At 44.0% G+C, this 21,577-nt stretch overlaps 1 protein-coding gene across 4 annotated transcripts in view; it reads left to right on the forward strand.

Moving 5' to 3' along the window:
- Positions 1 to 21,577, forward strand: part of zcchc24 (zinc finger, CCHC domain containing 24) — a 207,344-nt gene that overhangs the window by 22,405 nt on the left and 163,362 nt on the right. Inside the window, exon 3 of one of the 4 annotated variants that reach the window (XM_078530878.1) lies at positions 746 to 1,645. The exons of the other annotated variants lie outside the window; for them this stretch is intronic. Within the exon in view, the coding sequence (XP_078387004.1) occupies positions 746 to 985 (240 nt within the window). The 3' untranslated portion in view covers positions 986 to 1,645. Of the gene's footprint in view, positions 1 to 745; positions 1,646 to 21,577 lie in introns of those variants that run through there. 4 annotated transcript variants of the gene reach the window in all.

A 21,577-nucleotide genomic window follows, 5' to 3' on the forward strand; every position in this document is an offset into this window, starting at 1 on the left:
GCACCATAAACCCACACCGGTCTGGTTAAAAATCTATGTCAACTTATGCATTGCCATGTACTCTGAGGACACTACTTTAGCTGTGTTTTTTTTTGAATATCTTTGACTAATATTGGTTTTAACCAGCAGCCAAAATACTTTTTTCCCCTTAACCGATAAGTGAAACTTAGAACTATCTTGTATTATTTTTGAGGCTTGAAAATGCTGAATTTATATCCCAGCTCCACAGTGCCTGCATTCAGAAGAAGCTGACCCATAAACATATGCCCTCAGGATTTGGACTGACAGCAGCTCAGGCTGTTTTTGTGCTCCAGGCAGTATTGTGTTACAAACTGGGCATATGTACTGAGGATTCCTTAACCATGAGAAAAACTTTGAATCATCAGCCTTGAAAGGAATTAAATGAGTAGGAAAGATTCCAGAGGTCTTTAAGGTACTAAGTGGAATAGAAAAGTTTCGCACAGAGCAGCACTAATTTAGAGGGAAGAGGAGCTGGAGGGATCGGCATTTTGGTAAAAGCTATTCAGGGCTGATGCGAAGGAGCAATGTTTCACATACGCAGTGATTGATGTTTGGAATGATCTTCCAGACAGTGTAATGGTTCCTTGAAGGATGATGGGGCCATTAGTTTCTGTGGGCTAAGGGGGCCAGACGGTCCCTCCTATTTATTATCACTTCTGTGATCTTTAAAGGACAAGTTTGGTGTGGCAATCTGCTGATCTGACGCTCATCTTCTGCTTTACAGCCCAGTCTAAGCTCCAAGCCTAAAAGGTGGGAGCTGAAAGACGAGCAGAAATTCTGCTTGAGCCTCACAACAAATTTGCAATCTGGAGATCTGCTTCATCAATTCTGTGTCCACTCTACGCGTGTGTCCGTAACAGTGATCAGCTGGTGGCTCAGATATATCAATAGAATTGAACAAAGCAGTCAATTCCTAGCTGGCTTTAAGTTGTGGATGTTTGTGGCTGGTGATAGTCCATGTTGAAAGCTTGATATTATGTACAGCCTGGTGCTTAACTGTTGCTGTCCAGATTTTAACAGTGTAACGAGTGTGTGATAATCAATTTCAAAGTTGAAATATTGTGATGTAATTTGTTTAGCAATAAGGTTTGGAGTTTCCTAAAGGCTCAATAGATAATGCCTTGCTTTTTGCATTTCTGAGCCCTATATATTCCTAATTTAGCTTCAGCCTCGGTGGAAGTGGGGCATGTCAGTTAGTTTCAGCATCTGTGGCAGCCAAGGCTCCTGCTTCTGATCGCTATTCGGTGACTCCTGCTGGAAAGTGGAGATTGGGTGGCATCAGGACTGGGTTCCACTGTGATGCCTTTTGCCATGGTCTAGATGCCCCTGATGCCCACCTGCGAATATCAGCCATTTGGACACAGCACACATGGGCCACCAGCATCTGTGGAAACATATTCCAGCACAAGTCACTGAAGTTCAGCTTCTGGCTTATCTTAAATGTTACCATGTGACAAGTAACATCTCGGTCTATTCTTAACTTTTTAAACAAGCGAGAAGTACTCCAGCTGCTTTAATCTACATCTAAAATGATAGTCTATTACAAAAATGTACTGTATGTCTAACAAAGTGTACTGGTGATCTGGGATTCAAAACCAATTTAGAAATACAAGACAAGAAACAATTTTGCCCGTGGAAAAATGTGAATTATTTTATTGAAATACAATATGTGTTACTTAGCGACACCCATTCTGTACAAGGTTTTAATATAACCAGATGTCGCTGTACTATTTGCAGTACCTCACTCATCCACAGTGCAATGAAACCATTTTACCACAGTTTAAATCTATTTGCTAAACTCAGTCTGTGGCCCCATTGACCCAGGTCAGTCAGTTTTAATACCCATCATAACTTGTTGGCATGCATTGGATTTTGGTGTTACTGTTTGACCATAGATTTTCAAATCAATGTCTACAAGGGGGAATCTGGGGGTCCATGGTGAGTGTGGGGGCAGGATCCTTGGAGCGAATAGCTTTCTAGTTCAGCTGTCATCAGTCTTCTGGAAGTTTTTAAATTTCTGAACTTACTAGCCCATTAGTGCTGGTCGCTAAACGCATTTGGTGTATAGATGATGCTCTTTTATCCTTTCTGCTTGGGTGGAGTTGGGGTATAACTCCCAACATGGCGGAATGTCAGCCTGCCACGAAGATGCAACCCCAACCCAGCAAATATTCTGGCCACAGAATCATTCACCTACTTTTGGTGAGTTTGTCTCTAGGCTGCCAGCAACACGCAGCATTTAAAAAAAACACCCAATGTGCCATCCATGCCAATGCTCTCTGAATTTCCTGGGTGCTGGAGATGAGCGGCCATCCTTTGCATTGTCATGACGCAACTGATGGAAAGTTGTCGTGTGGTATAACATTTGAATTTTCCTGGCCATTTCCAGTGGGTGAGGTCATGCTTCTTCCAAAAGTCACCAGAGTGAGGAGAGAGGACCTCGGCCCCCCTGTCTGTCGGAAGCCGGAACGTCAAATGCTCACGAAGACTTTGGGATTGTGTCTCAATGAGTATCTTGAGCAGAAAAAATGTTGTGTTATTGACCTTAACGTTAACCTGGAGCAGCTCCAGCACTAAGGCGCCTAATTGGTCAGGTCTTAGTGAAGGTGCTGGAGCCAAGTTAAAGTGTGATTCAGTGACCATGTGCTGTAAATTTCACTCTGAATTTATGCCTCTGTGGTAATAAATTCAAAACGAAACAGCAGTGCAGCACAGACTTAGCACAGAGAAACTTTTATTCTATCAGTTAGAATAATTTTGTGCCTCAGCCTTAGAGCAAGATGGCAGCTGCTGGGACTGTGGAGATATCATGGATATGGGTCTAGAATGTAGGATGTTAGACTAGATAACATTGTGGACCTGCTCCATTTACTTTTTGGAAAGGGGGCGGGGAGAATCTTTTCCTCAGGAAATGAAAAGAGCAAGGAAAAATCCAGGCCTGAGTAATTTGTACACGGTCTATGGAAAGAAAGGTTTATTCTTGTTCCATGTTCCTGTAAAAAGGCTCCGTCACTGTTCCAACTACTCCTCTTGTCAGGACATGATATCACAATAGCTTAAAGTGAAATGCAGTGTGTTACTAAAGCATGGCCCTTGTGAGTCTGAACAGTGTGCGTTTCAGTGCCTCTCCAGAGACTTGATCACAAAATCTAGGCTGATGCTCCAGTCTCCACTGGGGAGAACTCTCCTACTCTTCTTTGCTATATTTCTATGGGATCTTTCTTATGTCCACTTAGTGGGGCAGAGGGGTCCTTGGTTTATCGTGTCTTCCTACATTGCAACAATAACAATACTTCAAAAATGCTTCTTGGCTGTACAGTGCTTTGAGGTACACAGTGGTCATAAGAAGAGCTGTATAAATGCAAGCCTGTCTTCTATCCAAAAGACGGCACCTCCAACAGTGTGGCACTCCCTCAATACTCCACTGGAGGTGTCAGCCTCGATTTTATGTTCAGGTATCTGTAGTGGAGCTTGAACCCATGACCTTCTGACTGAGGGAGTGGGATTTCCCGTGCCCGCCCGCCCGCCCGGCCGCTGCCAGGGATCGTCAGGTCCGGCTGCAAGTTGATGGATTTCTGGCTGGGGCACCGCCTCGCCCACAGTGAGTCCCGCCCACCACGGGGCCGGAAAATCCCGGCCTAGAGGCGGGGGTGCTGCCAACCAAGCCAACCAGGCCAACGCCTTATGGATGTGCAAAGAAACAGTTTGTGTCAGTCACCAGCAATGCCAACCGGGACGGGATGGACTAGCATGGCTGAAAAGGACCACTGACGGCAGCTACACAAACAGGGCCAGGTCTTCCACCACTTTGATGCCATGTTTTGCTTAAAACTCAAACTGGATTGTCACAAGGCGGTGTGAGCAGCTGAGAAGTTAGCGACAGGGAGATGGTGGACAACTTACTCGCACATGGAGGGCATCTTGGGGAAGAATTTGTACAATGATAAGAGCTAACCACACTTCTGGCCTTCGATAAGCTGTGAAGTGAGTGTAGGCATTAGAAAAGGCTTATCACGGACGGGTTAAATTCCAGGTATGATGTAGCGATCACCCTGGCGTCAATGGTCTCCAGTGGACTCCTGTCTGCTTATTTAAAATCCTGGACCTGTTTGTCGGACAAGTATATACTTTTTGTTGTTGGTGCTATTGCTTTTATACAGGGAGGATAAAATTAAGCCTTGGTGTTTTAAAACTTGTTTTTTTTTAAGCAAATGTTTCAGGTTGGTTTTGTGTTCCAGATAGTACATGCTAAAAATGGGAGATCCAGCAAGATGACAGAAACTGTTGTTTTGCTTATTTGCCATATTGGTCATAACAGGATGCAAATCAGTTTCAGACACTGACTGCTGTTCCCGGTTAATGGGCACTCATTTAACTTCTCTCTGCAATCTGCAGGTAAAAAGAAATATAAAGGTATTTGCATTTTGCAACATCAGCTTTACTTTAATGGCCCAAATGAGGTGATCCACTGGATTGCTGGCGATTTCGTCACAAGATCTTCCACTTTCAACCTTGTGGGCAATAAATGCTGGCTCATCCAGCGAAGCCTTCATCCCATGAATGAATAAAAACAACCACCCTCCCAGCCACACTGCCTTCTTTTGCCACATCTCCAGCATCTGTACAACGCCTAGAAAAACAGCTTGCATTTGTATAGCGCCTTTAATCAACTACAGAAAAAACTTGCATTTATGTAGCGCTTTTCGTAACCACTGGCCATCTCAGAGCACTTTACAGCCACTGAAGTGCTTTTGAAGTGTAGTCACTGTTGTTGTGTAGGAAACGTTGCAGCCAATGTGTGCAGAGAAAACTCCCACGAACAGCAATGTGACCATGGACCGGATAATCTGTTTTTGTGATGAGGGAGAAATATTGGCCCGGACACTGGGGATAACTCGCCTGCTGTTCTCCAAAATAATGGGATCTTTTAACATCCACCTGCGCAGCCAGATGGTGGCCTCCGTTCAACCTCTTATCCGAAAGACGGCACCTCAGGCAGTGCAGCCCTCCCTCAGTACTGCACTGGAGTGTCAGCCTGGATTTTTCTGCTCAAGCCCTGCCGTGGGAATCGAACACGGTCTAAAATGCAGTGAAGGGTCCCGAGGTGCTTCACAGGAGCATTACCTAGCAAAGTGTTCAAGGAAAATGAAAGAATACACACCGCTCTTGTCAACGGTCCAATGATGTTTCTCCCAGGTTGCTGGCAGTAGTGTCCTGGAGATTATTTTGTGCATGTGGGAGACTTTGGTACAATCCTTGGAGGGTTGGCAGGCCTGCCGACTGTGCAGCATGAAGGACAGCTGTGACCTCTCAAGGATGCGAACAGATGGGAGAGGCCATTCAACCAGTCTAACCTATCTGTGTGCGGAAACTTGCAGAAACCTGGTAGCATTTTAATAAAACCAGCTAGCAATTAAGTTCTGCCAAAAGCTTTCTCACAAACACCTTGCAAGGACACTAAAATAAACTGAGTTGCCGCTAAATCACAATTAGTCTGGTATCCGTCCTTTCAAGTAGAAGGGCGGTATGGGGGAGGGGAGCGGAGAATAAGCTTTGCCAGGCCAACTGCACTGATTTTACTCTGTACGACAGGCTCAAGTGGTTAGAACTGGTTTCAGTAAACAGTGCCTGCGCACAGATCACACTGCCAAGACTTCCTTAAAAAGGAAATCTAACTTTAAAGAATAAGCCGGGTTTCCTGCCAGCTGTTGTGAGTTAAATAAAGGTAATGCAGTCTTCCTTTCTCTGCATTTGCTGATATAACAATGACCACACTTCCTCTTGGGTTGATTGCTCATGCCTAAAGCTAGTCATCTTATTACACTCGAATAAGAGTTATCAAAACATGCAGTGACTCCAATAGTTTTCCCTCAGTTCAGTAACACACAGCTTTTTTAAAACCACTCCGAAAGGCAGCTGATGGTAGCTGTCATTTTCTCAAGGATATATAAGTGGAAGGAGGATCTGGTGTCCTGTTTAAACTTCCTTACCCCTGAGTCGTAAGGTTAGGGGTTCAAGTCCTACTGCACCGTTCTGCTCCTTCAATGCTGTGGCACTGAGGAAGCGCCGTCCATCAGGTGAGGAGGTCTGAAACCGGGGTCCCGCCTGCCTGTTCTACTGGTTCAGGTGGATATTAAACATATCCTGGCATTATTCAAAGGAGTTTTCCCAATGTTCCAGCAAACAATTCTGCACTCAGTCAACACCAACAATAATAGATAACCTGATTCTGCATCTCGTTGTTGGGGCATTGCTGTGCACAGAACGGCTGACACACTTACAAGGGAATGGTAATGTGGCTGGACTAGCAACTTTACGGCCTGGACTAATGCTCTGGGGGCATGAGTTCAAATCCCACCATAGCAGCTGGGGGGGGGAAGTTGAATTCAATTAATCAATATTTTGGAAATAAAATGCTGGTCTCATTAATAATGATCATGATTGCCATTAAAAAAAAAACATCTGGTTCACTGGTGCTCTGCATGGGAGGAAGTCTTCAATCCTTACTTGGTCTGGGCTGCATGTGACTCCAGATCCACAGGAAAGTTTGACTCTTGACTGCCATAAAGCTGCTCAATTGCATCAAACCACTGCAGGAAAAAGCACAGTAGGTGTACTTACACCCCACGGACCACTGTGGTTCAAGAAGGCAGCTCACCATCACCTTCTCAAGAGCAATTAGGGATGGGCAATAAATGCCTGCAACACTTGCATTTTGAGGTTGAATAAAAAGGAAACGTAACAGTAGGCAATGCACTCCAAAAGATAATTCTTTATATTTGAAATACTTTGGAATGTTTCTGAGGGAGAAGATAAAGTGCTACATAAATGTAACTTCCCCCCCCTCCCCTTCTCTCTTGAAACACATCAACATTAAGTAAGGGAGCCTGGAGATTATGGTATTGGATTAGCAACCCCAAAAGTTGAGTTCAAATCCCATGATGGCAAGACAGGGAATTAAATTCTTGACAGTCTCGTCAAACATGAAGATGTCAAACACTGACAAATGCTTATGTTTAAAAATAAATGAAAAGCGGGCAACCTGTTGTTTCATGCAGCCGGCATAAAGAGTACGGGCCCACTTATTGGAGCTATTGGGTTCCACAAGGGCCAGTGGTGTCAACATCAGGCTAACTCTGGGAGCATTACCCCACATCCATGCAAGTGAATTTCCACAATGTACAGACCCATAATGCATAATAAGCATTCACACAAAAGGAGACTTTCACTTCAATGTACTTTAAAATGAAACCATAATCATTGGCATTCTGTTATTCTGTCATTGTCTTTGATCTTTTCCCACTGTGAAAAAGCTTTGTGATTTTAGTTTATTTTATGTGCTTTATAATTGTTGATATATTGCAAAATAGCTATTAAATAATGGTGTTTGGTGGATTGCAGCACGATTAATCACCATTCACTCCTGACCTCCAGACTTCAGGAAATCAGTGCTCACCAGAGACAGAATTCGAATGGTTTAATTCTGAGTCATGTGTTGCAGAATATCCTTAAAATCAAGAAACATAAATACTCCTGCACTGAGATCATCACTAATACTGGTATTGTATGGAGTTTGGTGGTGTGGCATTTGGTTCAAATTACACTGTTTAGAATTCTGGGGGGGGGGGGAAGTTGAATTCAATTTGAATTCTGGCTATCTGTGGGCTGGTACCAGAGAGAAAAAAAATGATGATAGAAGCAGCAGAATGTCGTAGAAACCTAACTGGCTCAGTGACCTCCTTACAGGCACATCTGACAGTGGAGCACTCCCTCAGTACTACACTGCAGCATCAGCTCATGTTTTTTTTTTGTTCAAGACTTGAACCCACAACCTTCTGACTCAGCGTGCTACCTACTGGGACACGATGGAATCCTGTCGTGCAACTTAGTTTTTGCCTTGATGCTTTCAGGGCATGATGCTACAGCGGGAATGCTGCAAAACTCTTAACTTGACAAGGTGCCGCACAGGAGGCTGCTCAGTAAGATAAGAGCCCATGGTGTTAGAGGCAAGGTACTAGCATGGATAGAAGATTGGCTGTCTGGCAGGAGGCAGAGAGTGGGGATAAGGTGGTCCTTCTCAGGATGGCGGCCGGTGACTAGTGGAGTTCCGCAGGGGTCAGTGTTGGGACCACAACTTTTCACTTTATACATTAATGATCTAGATGAAGGAACTGAGGGCACCTGGCTAAGTTTGCGGATGATACAAAGATAGGTGGAGGGACAGGTAGTATTGAGGTGGCGGGGAGGCTGCAGAAGGATTTGGACAGGTTAGGAGAATGGGCAAAGAAGTGGCAGATGGAATACAACGTGGGGAAGTGTGAGGTCATGCACTTTGGTAGGAAGAATAGAGGCATGGACTATTTTCTAAATGGGGAGAGAATTCAGAAGTCTGGAGTGCAAAGGGACTTGGGAGTCCTAGTGCAGGATTCTCTTAAGGTTAACTTGCAGGTTGAGTCGGTAGTTAGGAAGGCAAATGTAATGTTGGCATTTATTTTGAGAGGACTAGAATATAAAAGCAGGCATGTGCTGCTGAGGCTTTATAAGGCTCTGGTCAGACCACATTTAGAATATTGTGAGCAATTTTGGGCCCCGTATCTCAGGAAGGATGTGCTGGCCCTGGAGAGGGTCCAGAGGAGGTTCACGAGAATGATCCCAGGAATGAAAGGCTTAACATATGAGGAACGTTTGAGGACTCTGGGTCTATACTCGATGGAGTTTAGAAGGATGATGGGGGATCTGATTGAAACTTACAGAATACTGAAAGGCCTGGATAGAGTGGACCTGGGGAAGATGTTTCCATTAGTAGGAGAGACTAGGACCCGAGGGCACAGCCTCAGAGTAAAGGGAAGATCTTTTAGAACAGAGATGAGGAGAAACTTCTTTAGCCAGAGAGTGGTGAATCTATAGAATTCATTGCCACAGAAGGCTGAGTGTACTTAAGACGGAGATAGATTGGTTCTTGATTGGTAAGGGGATCAAAGGTTACGGGGAGAAGGCGGGAGAATGGGGTTGAGAAACTTATCAGCCATGATTGAATGGCGGAGCAGACTCGATGGGCCGAATGGCCTAATTTCTGCTCCTATGTCTTATGTCTTATGACGTTGCTGTACCAGACAGTTTCTATTGGTTATCAAATCAGATAAGTGCAATGTGTTTACTTTAACATGAGACTGTAGCAGTTTATTCATATCCAACTGATTCATCGCTTAATCTTAATCACCTTGGTAAATTTGGCAGTGACAAACTGCAAGAGTGGTGGAACAACAGTGCACACATTGGCTCCATTATCCAATCTTGTCCTGCAGATTACAGAACATTGAAACAAGCTGAGATTAAAGAGCTAATTTCTCTTCTTTGCTTTGGCCCCAGCCTGTGTAACGTTGCAGCTGAGGTTTTAAGAGGTAATTAAGACACAATATAAACTTGGGCTGAGTGACAGTTTTGAATTTCAACAGCCCTATCACCTGATTGACCTGCCTTCAAAACCCGCACGGATTGAAGTGCTAAAAGCCTCTTTCTGCCAGCTGATAGGCTTCCATATAAAGTGAGTCCGGGAGTCTGATCCCAATTCCTAGTGAGCATGCAACAGCCTGCTGATAACCCAGTGCTCACTGACAGCAAGTTCCCAATGTCACACAGAAGGACATAATACAGCAGCTGGCGTAGAGACCAGAAGCACCACACTGACCGGTGCTGTTGTGAGGCCGCAGTTAAAGACCACTGCTGATGGAGTTTGGTGGACTTTGCCCTACTCCTGACTCCTGCTGGACCAAAGGCTCAGGTGTGTGACATCCCAACGATATTATTCCTCATCATGATGAACACAGAACATATCCTCCCCACTATAACCATTTCTATTATTGCTCAATAATTTATTTTTAGTTGCCCATCTTCCTTATCTGGTAAGATTTTCCTATAACTATGAGAGTCTTCTATGGAATCTACAGAACCAAAACAGGGCATTGTCTGTATTTATGTTTCACACAAGCCTCCTTCCTACCCTAACTATCCTTTTTATTCATTCATGGGCATCACTGGCCTCTGTGAAGAGGACATAAGGAGGTCACAAACAGATATAGATAGGTTAAGTGAGTGGGCAATAATCTGTCAATGGAGTATTTTTTTTATATTTATTCATGGGATGTGGGTATCACTGGGCAGGTCCAGCATTTATTGCCCATCCCTAATTGACCTTGTTCAGACGGCATTAAGAGTCAACCACATTGTTGTGGGCCTAGAGTCACATGTCAGCCAGATCAGGTAAGGACAACAGATTTCCTTCCCTAAAGGGCATTAGTGAACCAGATGGGTTTTTATTGAATTCAAATTCCACTATCTGCCATGGATGGGATTTGAACCCAGGTCCCCAGAGCATTTTTATTTTTGTTTCCCAGGGCATTACCCTGGGTTTCTGGATTACTAGTCCAGTGACAATACCACTATGCCACCACCTCCTCCTTTGCAATACTATGCACGGTACCATTGATCAGGAGGGTGAGTTGGTTTCCTCTTTCCAGATTTCTGCAAATGTTTCAGTAGTCTTTATGACATGAGTCAAGTAGTCAAATTACAAGACCTGTCATCACTGCTTTATGTTACAGGCTAAAAAAAAACAACCTTGCTTTTAGCTCCTTTTTCAAATTCCAACCAAACCACTCCCCCCTGGCCCCCTCCCCCCTCCCATCTCCCCTCCCCTCCCCCGCAAGATGGCTCGGTGATTAACAGTGCTGACTCATGGGGTGCTAAACAAATGCAACCCTGGAAGCCAGTTTAGGCAATCTCAGCTAGGGCAGCAGTGTGGATGCTGCAATTAGAACCACTCTGGTCAAACCAGCCAGATCTCCAGCTCCCGATCTCCATCCAATAATGTCCGACGGAAAATATATACAAGATAGGGCTTCTCTCTTAATTACCTGCCTGATGTCTCACAACAGCAATGCCCACTGAGTGGAATATTGGAGAGCCAATGCCACATGTGGAACGATAGGGCTGATTTTTCCTGATGGGCAATGGCATTGGCAGAAGGTTCTGGTTTGCGAATTCACTGCCACATTCGGAGTAGGGTAGAGGAAGGGAAACGGGTACAATCATTTACTCCCAGCTCTGAGACTTTACCCTCCCTATGAATTCTCAGAGAAGAGGACTCCACGTCAGGTAGGTCTTAGGCCAATACGGCAGGGGAGAAAGTTGGTAATGAGGTGCCTGTCTGCTTTCTGAAGAAATATTGAGACATTGGGTTAAGATCTGCAACCGACTTAACAATTAAACCCTTATTAGTAAAGATTTACTTTTTGACCCTGTACCTGAAAGGCGCCCTTACGTCTTACAAAGAAAACATCGTTCATGTCTTATAAATGAGTGAACTAGATCAAAGTTACCTCCAGAAAACATTCACATGTATGCACAAGATTTATGCATTAGTAAGAGTTGTATTTATATACACCTCATCATGTCTCTCAAATGTCCCAGTGCAGTTCACATACAATGCATTACATTGAAGTGCTGTCATTCTTGTTTATATAGGATGAAATGCAGACGCCATGTTGCGCACATCAATGTCACATAAACGGCAGTGAAATGAATGAGCTCTTTATTTTTGGTTGTGGTGGATGAGGGAGGAATGTTGGCCAGACGAAGAGGAACTTCCTACTCTTCAAATAGTGCTATGGGATCTTTCCACATTCTCCCTGTTAGCTTTCGAGGCAGTGAAACTGAAAGTTAAATTCTGTTTTTGTGACATGGGATTCAGCGTTGTTTCAGGATTTAAACTGGTGCTTTGTGGTCGGGTTCTGAGTCTTGTCAGTTTTTCTGTGACAAATACAAATTGGTGGCTTTGAGTCAAATGGAAGTGCAGCCACAGAATCATAAAACTTCAGCCCAGAAGGAAGCCATTTGGCCCTTTGTGCCTGTACTGATGTTAGCTCCAAGAAAATGCAGGGTCACCCGGACAAAGCCAACAAGAGAAAGCTTTCCATTGTTTATTTGTGTGGGTGAGAATTAACTTTTAACTCTACATTGAGGAATATTGCAAATTTTTAAGAACGTGTTTAGGATTTTCTCCCTTTTTATCATCCCTGGAGTGATAAAGATTTTTACAAAACAACATTAAATTCCTGCCCCTGCACTTTGAGTTTGCCCTTACTGTTGAAGGAGTAATACCAGACTAAATGTTTCTCATTATTGTCATTTGGTAAAACGCAAGAATTCTGGGCCCCTAGCATAGATTTCCTCCATTTACTTAATCATGTCTTCTTTGAGCTGTTTGCAAGCAAAGACTCTGGAGAAGCAAGCTTAAGAAAGGAAAATGAGTGGTCATTGTCCAATATCCAGACATAATTTTCGGATGAAGTCAGATTTTAAATGTGGTCTCTGAAACAGGGCAGTGTATTGACTGCAGAGACAGAGGCACAATAGTAGGCAGAGCACTGAAGAATTTCACCTACTCCGAGGTCCTGGACCTGCCATATGTCAAGCAACATAATCATAAACAATCTGCTACTTGTTAAGTGGCAGATTTTGAGAGGTTCATTAAATATCCCAGTGAAAATAGCATTTTTCAGCACTTTAAATAACTGCACCTCCTCAGCTGTCCACTTGTGCAAGTTTAGTAAATCCTGTTTGTACGTATATGTGTATATATGTATTCATGTGTGTGTATGCATGTATTATAGGATAAAGCTGCACATATTTCCACTCACACTCTACAGGTCAGTCAAATTTAGGGCAAGATTTAAGCTCACTCAAAACCCATTCACTTCCAGGGAGTTAAAATTAGGCCCAGCCTGTGCCACGTTGGCATCATATTGCCTAAACAGCAACAAACTACAACTGAACAAACATGAAATGTGCCAAGCAACATGTGGCAACAAGGAGTTCAAACTTAACTAACCAGAAGCTTCAAAAAAATAATAATCATAAGTTACCAGTTAGCAACAGTTACTAATGGCAAGGAGCAGAAGGAAAGCCAGGCAAATAGCTCAATGTTTCTTCTTCATTATCCGCTACCTTAAATTGAAACTAAAATAAATGTACTAAAGGAAACAGGATTTGTAACTTAAAAGGCTTAAGATGACAACGCTCACATGAAAATGATCAAGCTTATCTACACAACACTACTTAGTGTATCTTAACATTTTCAAAAGCTTATTTTATGGACTGATAGAGACAGAGGGCTAGCAATTTATGTATCCTCCCCCCCATCAAATAGGGCCCTAGTGGTGCTGTCTCCTGCCATGAAGAAAAGTGCAGCCATGTCCAATTTCTACCCTGAACTGAATTTTAAAGTTTGTAAATTATTTCTACAGAGAACGCACGCAATTATTGGTCATATAAAGGGCTTGATTTAAACAATTCTGGATTTATTTCTGAACCTGCAACCTACTTAAACTGGTGTAAATCAGGGACATAACATCACAGGAAATGTGTTCATCCGTATCAAGCTTCCTCCTAACTTCCTTCATTTCACTTTCAACATACCCTTCTATTCCTTTCTCCCTCATGTACTTATCCAGGTTCCTCTGAAATACACCGATGGCATTCGCCTCAAGTCCCCCATATAATAGCAAGTTTCCCATCCTAACCACTCACTGAATAGAGAAGTTTTTCAAGTTCCCATTGGATTTATTAGTGACTACCTTATATTTATGGCCCCTAGTTTTGGACTCTCCACAAGTGGAAACATTGAAAAAAAAACCTACCCTATTGATTCTGCTCATAACCTTCGAAACTAGATAAGGCTATCCCTGTAATTTTTCAGTGATACCTTAAATTAGAAATGAGTTAAAAGTGTGTTGATCACTTCAGTGGAAGACTTCAGGAAATCTGAGTTCCAGGAACGGGCTGTTCCAAAAGATCTCCAGAAATAGCACAACATTGGCCTTTGCAATAACTGAGGTGAGGGAGATACTGTCATTGTTGCAATTGGAACCTTCCTACTGTACTTCTGTTATAGCTATTATAAGGTAAGACAATGTTCAGTTTAAAATTAGATGCCACCCTATAGTTGTGCGGCTTGCACCAACCTTTTAAGTGGGTCACCTGTGGCTCAGTTGGTAGCACTGTTGCCTTCAAGTAACAAGGTTCTGAGTTCAAGTCCCACTCCACGACTTGAGTACAAAAATCTAGGCTGACTCTCCAGCACAGTACTGTGGGTGTGCTGCACTGTTGGAAGTCCTACCTTTTGGATAAGATATTAAACCATGTACCCCGTCTGCCTGCTCGGGTGGGTGTAAAAGACCGCAATGCACAATTTCAAAGAAGACCAGGGGAGTTATCCCTGGTGATCAAAGCAGAAAACTGCGGATGCTGGAAATCCAAAACTAAAACAAAAATACCTGGAAAAACTCAGCAGGTCTGACAGCATCTGCGGAGAGGAACACAGCTAATGTTTCGAGTCTGAATGACTCTTCATCAGAACTAAGGAAAAATAGAAAAGTGGTGAAATATAAGCTGGTTTAAGGGGGGTGGGTGGGACAGGTAGAGCTGGATAGAGGGCCAGTGATAGGTGGAGATTGCCAAAAGATGTCATAGACAAAAGGTCAAAGAGGTGTTGAGGGTGGTGATATTATCATTGACATTAAGGGTAGAAAGCAGGATGAGCAAGGTACAGATAGCCCTAGTGGGGGTGGGGTGGAGGGGGATCGAAATAGGCTAAAAGGTAGACATAAAACAATGGATGGAAATACATTTAAAAATAATGGAAATAGGTGGGAAAAGAAAACTATATATAAATTATTGAAAAAAGGGGGATCGGAAAGGGTGTGGGGATGGAGGAGAGAGTTCATGATCTAAAATTGTTGAACTCAATATTCAGTCCGGCAGGCTGTAAAGTGCCTAGTCGGAAGATGAGGTGCTGTTCCTCCAGTTTGCGTTGAGCTTCACTGGAACAATGCAGCAGGCCAAGGACGGACATGTGGGCATGAGAGCAGGGTGGAGTGTTGAAATGGCAAGTGACAGGGAGGTCTGGGTAATGCTTGCGGACAGACCGAAGGTGTTCCACAAAGCGGTCACCCAGTCTGCGTTTGGTCTCTCCAATGTAGAGGAAACCGCATTGGGAGCAGCGAATGCAGTAGACTAAACTGAGGGAAGTGCAAGTGAAATGCTGCTTCACTTGAAAGGACTGTTTAGGCCCTTGGACGGTGAGGAGAGGGGAAGTAAAGGGGCAGGTGTTGCACCTTCTGCGGTTGCATGGGAAGGTGCCGTGGGAGGGGGTTGAGGTGTAGGGGATGATGGAGACGTGGACCAGGGTGTCCTGGAGGGAGCAATCCCTGCGGAATGCCGCCGGGGGTGGGGGGGGTGAAGGGAAGATGTGTTTGGTGGTGGCATCATGCTGGAGTTGGCGGAAATGGCGGAGGATGATCCTTTGAATGCGGAGGCTGTTGGGGTGATAAGTGAGGACAAGGGGGACCCTATCATGGTTCTGGGAGGGAGAGGAAGGTGTGAGGGCAGATGCGCGGGAACTTTCAAAAACAGTTCCTCTGACCTGTCTTCCTTCTTCTTTAACCGAGGTTTTCCACCCACGATGGTTAACAGGGCCCTCAACCGTGTCCGGCCCATCTCCTGCGCATCTGCCCTCACACCTTCCTCTCCCTCCCAGAACCATGATAGGGACCCCCTTGCCCTCACTTATCACCCCAACAGCCTCTGCATTCAAAGGATCATCCTCCGCCATTTCCACCAACTCCAGCATGATGCTGCCACCAAACACATCTTCCCTTCACCCCGCCCCCGGCGACATTCCGCAGGGATCGTTCCCTCCAGGACACTCTGGTCCACGTCTTCATCACCCACTACGCCTCAACCCCCTCCCACGACACCTTCCCATGCAACCGCAAAAGGTGCAACACCTGCCCCTTTACTTCCCTCTCCTCACCGTCCAAGGGCCTAAACAGTCCTTTCAAGTGAAGCAGCATTTCACTTGCACTTCCCTCAATTTAGTCTACTGCATTCGCTGCTCCCAATGCGGTTTCCTCTACATTGAAGAGACCAAACGCAGACTGTGTGACTGCTTTGCGGAACACCTTCGGTCTGTCCGCAAGCATGACCCAGACCTCCCTGTCGCTTGCCATTTCAACACTCCACCCTGCTCTCATGCCCACATGTCCGTCCTTGGCCTGCTGCATTGTTCCAGTGAAGCTCAATGCAAATTGGAGGAACAGCACCTCATCTTCCGACTAGGCACTTTACAGCCTTCCGGACTGAATATTGAGTTCAACAACTTTAGATCATGAACTCTCTCCTCCATCCCCACACCCTTTCCGATCCCCCTTTTTCCAATAATTTATATATATTTTTCTTTTCCTGCCTATTTCCATTATTTTTAAATGTATTTCCATCCATTGTTTTATCTCTACCTTTTAGCCTATTTCGATCCCTTCCCCCCACTCCACCCCCACTAGGGCTATCTGTACCTTGCTCGTCCTGCTTTCTACCCTTAATGTCACCATTAGCACATTCCTTAGATAATATCACCAGCTTCAACACCTTTTTGTCCTTTTGTATATGACATCTTTTGGCTATCTCCACCCATCACTGGCCCTTTATCCAGCTCTACCTGTCCCACCACCCCCCCTTAAACCAGCTTATATTTCACCTCTTTTCTATTTTTCCTTAGTTCTGATGAAGAGTCATTTGGACTCGAAACGTTAACTGTGTTCCTCTCCGCAGATGCTGTCGGACACTGCTGAGTTTTTCCAGGTATTTTTGCTTTTGTTTTGAGTTATCCCTGGTGTCCTGGCCAATATTTATCCCTCAACTAACATCACAACGCCAGAACATCAGGTCATTATCACATTGCTATTTGTGAGAGTTTGCTGTGCGCAAAACTGGCTGCCAAGTTTCTCTGCGATTAGCAGAGATTAGCAGACACGCTAAAGGCATCAAGGGGTATGGGGAGAGAGCGGGAATATAGCATTGAGATAGAGGATCGACCATGATCATATTGAATGGCGGAGCAGGCTTGAAGGGCCGAATGGCCTACTCCTGCTCCTGTTTTCTGTGTTTCCTACATTCCAGACTACGCTTCAGAAGGTCCTTCATTGGCTGTGAAGCACTTTGAGATGTTCCGTGGTTCTGAAAAGCACCAAATAAATGTGAGTCTTTCTTTTTTTTACAGAAGAAGAGGTTCACATCACAGAAATGGTTGAGAATTTGCACCATAAGACAGGGGGAGATGGAAGTTGGAGTCTGACCACCACCCCCCACACCCCCCTCACTTTCTGATCCAAACTGGAGAGTGAGAATCAGACAGGAGAGTTGTGCCTGGGGTCCCTGACTTCCCCACCACAGGAAACTGGAGAGGGGCACTGGCAGATAATCTGCTGCTTCAGTCATTAGGCAAGGTAACGGTAGAACAGGAAATACAAATGAGGGATAATAATCGTAATACCATTTAAAAAAAAAAAGAAGTCAAATCCACTAATGGCCCAAAATAATTAATTTTAGTCTACTGGAAATTTCTGTATCAGTAGACCTAAATCCATCAGGTGACTGTTGAGGTGGGAGACAACATTCATGTGAATGGCGACTGATAACAAATGGTAGAGGCGACAGGAGGTCCCAAATGAGGTGCAAGATATATAAGGATGCTTTGTTCAGCTGAAGACTGTCTGGATAGGTGGGCGGGTGTGTGTGCTGCTTAGTGGCCAGGATATCATCTTTTACTGTTCACACACATGGGTCTGACTGGTGCTTCATCAAGCAGGCCAGAAGGAACAATTCCCTTTTACAATGCTTTCATTTTTAAAAAAAAAGTGCATATTTTTTGCAAAACCTTAAGCACTTCAGTGAAGTCTTTGTCACTTAGGATAATGACTATATTGTAGAAGCTGTTCAATGAAAAGTCTATTGCAATACAAGGATTCCTAATGTCGCTAATATTAGGATCTGAATGTCTACCATAAAGTAATACATGGTTTACTCTTATAATTTCATCTTCAAAATTCTAGTGACAACCTTATATTTTCTTTCCTTTTTTTCTTTTGTTTTGTTGTGAGTGGAGTTCTAGATTTTCTCTCCTTCGTCCCCCATACCCTTTTTAACGTTTTCCTGTATCATGTGGCTGCCTGCATGCCAGAGTTTGCCAGTTCACTGTTTTGCCACACGTGGGATGGGCCTGCAAACCCTCAACGTGGACAGGTCCTGAACTAGCCGACAGGAGATGCAGCTTGCCCGATGGAACTGGTACTTCAGGAGATGCAGCTCAACCAGGTTCTTGCAGCAGAATCGTAGAAAGAGGCCATTCATCCCATCATGCCTGTGCCAGCTCTTGGTGAAAGTGCTATCCACTCTTCATCCAGTGCCCTGTCCTTTGTGAGGTGCAGTGCTATCATTTGGGACTTGCCCTATTAGGGTTTCCTTTGCTTCTTTTCTCCCATCACTTGTGCATCTGAGATGGACAATTCTGTTGGATGTGCAAGTGGGGCATAAACCTACTTTCTACCACCTTGTAGTTCCTTCCCAAAGGAACATGTCACAAAGCACAGTTGTTTTAAGGTGGTCTTGATTTAGATCATAAATGGTTTTGAATATTCACCATGTCCATATGTATTGATTTGAAATATTTTTGCCTACATTCCAAGAAAATATTTGCATGGTCTTAATTATTAACTGTCCAGCTGTTCCTTCCTGCTCATTACCTTTATATTCTGAGGTTTCAGTTTGTAGATTTATCAGATCATCTTTTTAGCGTAAGCTATGAAGTGTAAGGGCAGCTTTCAAGTTAACCATCTGAGTCAAGATTACAGAAACATTTCAGCCACAAGAATAAAAATGTTTTGCGACGTTATTTTGCATTCATTTTGAGAATCCTTTGATGTAGAAATACTGGGCGGTGTTTTAAATAGGTTGTTGTATTTTGTGTTTGCTCTGGTGTGTAGACCATCAGCAATGTATTGCTCGATAAACATTGATAAACATTGTGGTATATGTTGAGCGAAGCAATGGTTCCTGTATATGGTCCCTCTTTCAGTGGCTAAGCCATAAATCTTATAGGAGGTGGTTGTGGTGTATCTGAGTGTATGGAGTGGTATTTTCCTCTGTATCCATGAACAATCCATAAACAAGTGCACATTGGATTGTCTGAATGTGCTATTAAGAGAAGTTATTGTGAGAATTCTGTGAAAGTGTCTGATATTTTTTGCATTCTTTCCACCTTTTGGCCCCAAGCCCCAAGGTTTAACAAGAATAAAAATCTGTGCTACATTTCTGATTGCTTTCCCCTTGGGTGACTATTAAATGGTAGATGTTTTTGGGGGAAGGGGACATTGGTACCTGGGATGAAGGGGATTGTCCTATGATGAGAGACTTCATAGACTAGACCTATGTTCCTTGGAGTTTAGAAGAATGATAAGTAAAATAAATCAAACTTAGAAATTTGTTTTTAAGGGACTTGACAGTGTCGATGCTGAGAAAATATGTCCCCTGGCTGGGGAACCTAAACACAGGAGTACAGCCTCAGGATAAGGGGGTGGTCATTTAGGACTGAGATGAAGAGAAATTTCTTCACTCGAGGGTTGTGAACCTTTAGAATTCTCAACCCCAGTGAGCTGTGGATTCTCGGTCATTCACAGAGGCCAATACATTTTTGGGTATTGAGGGAATTAAGGGATTTGGGGGTTGGTGTGGAAAGGTGGAGTTGAGGAAGATCAGTCATGGTCTTGTTGAATGGTGGATCAGGCTCAAAGGGCCAAACGGAGTAATCCTGTTCCTATTTCTATTATTCTTCTGATCTAAGTCCTGCTAGAGTTGCGCTCTACATAGTGGTGACCTTGGAGATGGCTTTGCAGTTTGCTATTTTTCTGCATGATGGCAACTTTCTTCAGGGTGCAACCAAGCAGTGATTTTAAGTGATAGAAAGTGGCATGCGATTGTGCGGAAAGGCTTGATTTTCACTCTGGGGTTTTGAACGTGGAGGAAATTACTACAATCCAGTCCAACTGGGAACACTTGTTCCATTATTTTCAGGGAACTCAATTTCCTCTTAATTACCCACTAAGGAACACAGGCTTTAAAAGCTTGTCCAGGAATTATCCTACTTTTAAGGAGAAAAAACTCTGAGATTGTTTTGGCTGCATGAAAAACATTTTTTAATGACACATATTTATATTTTATTATATGTTCTCGTTCATTTTTTGTGTTCCTGCACCATTGTTATTAAAACTAAAGGTAAATTAGACCTCTGAGCCTAATAATTAAGGGCTTGCATTTCTCTGCTCATTCTTTACCAACACTGCATGTTGGGGGATAGTTGGTTTAGTTGGTTTAGTATTTGACTTTCGGGTGGAAGAAGTTGTTTGTTGTAATGAGGCCATGTTGAGCGTATGTCATCAGCAGGAGGATGCCATTTGCATTGATTTTCCCACCCCATTTTTCCCAGTGGCTCCGCTCCAGACATCAGAGTCATGGCCAGTCCTATCATTAATAAAGTTCACCAGAAGGATGGCCTTTTCTCCTTTTGGGATGGCAGTGAGGACTTCATCAAGGTCAGAACTCATCTATCAACCCTCACCTGGCCAGCCAAATATTCCAGCTCCCATGTGCGTTGAAGGAGAGACTCTGTTGTGCAGTTCCCATTACCTTGGCAGCCACCTCTCTCAAAAGGCCACCGTTGACGAGGAGATCCAACACCGGATCAGCTGTACCAGCTCAGCCTTCTGCACACTATGGCAGCAATCGTTGAGAGATCTCGCAAATCATCAAAAGTCCTAGTGTACAGAACAGTTGCCGTCACCACACTCCTCTACCACAGTGAGACCTGGACTGTGTATCAGCGACACATAAGAGCACTAGAGAACTTCCATCAGCAATGCCTCTGTTGCATCCTACAGATTCAATGGGAGGATTGTCGAACAAATGCTAGTGTCCTTCTTCAAGCCAGCTCCACCAGCATTCAGGGAAAACTCCGGCAAAATCAACTTTGATGGTTTGGATACTGTGTCCAAATGGCCAAAAAGTGACTCCCCTTCCAGGTCCTGTTTTCTCAACTCTCAAATGGCAATGTTCCAAGGGAACACAAAGAAAACGGTTCAAAGGCACACTGAAGCTCTCCTTGAAGCGTGGCAGCATTGACATTAACAACCGGGAAGAGTTTGCTACCAATGGGTCAAAACAGTGACAACTTGTCCCTAAAGCTGCATTATGCTTTCAGCCCCAATATCTTAATGATGAGGCAGAGAAGGAAAGAAAAGGAAGCAAATCCTACACTCTGGATCCCACCACCGCCTGGGACACCCTGCCTCATGTGCCCAAGGATCTGTGGGTCAAGAATCAGCCTGTTCAGTCACATGAAGATCCAGAGCAGAAAGCCCACGACTCTGAAAGATGTCATCCTCAAATCGAGGGGCAGCTGATGGTTTGCACGAATATTGTCCATTCCCTGGGAGCTTGTTGCTGCTGCTAGTTTTTGTATGTAAAGCAGATAGCAAGGGTTGGCATGCTTTTCAACATCTGGAGAAAGTGGCAGGGACTTTTGTGTTCTACAGCCACCTCTTCACAGTCATTGCGGAAGACTCCTCGTTTCAGTACATCCAAACTGTAAATGATTTCATTGCCTTCTGTG

Source organism: Cetorhinus maximus, chromosome 27 (assembly GCF_964194155.1).
Source record: "Cetorhinus maximus chromosome 27, sCetMax3.hap1.1, whole genome shotgun sequence".
Classification (NCBI taxonomy): Eukaryota; Metazoa; Chordata; class Chondrichthyes; order Lamniformes; family Cetorhinidae; genus Cetorhinus; species Cetorhinus maximus.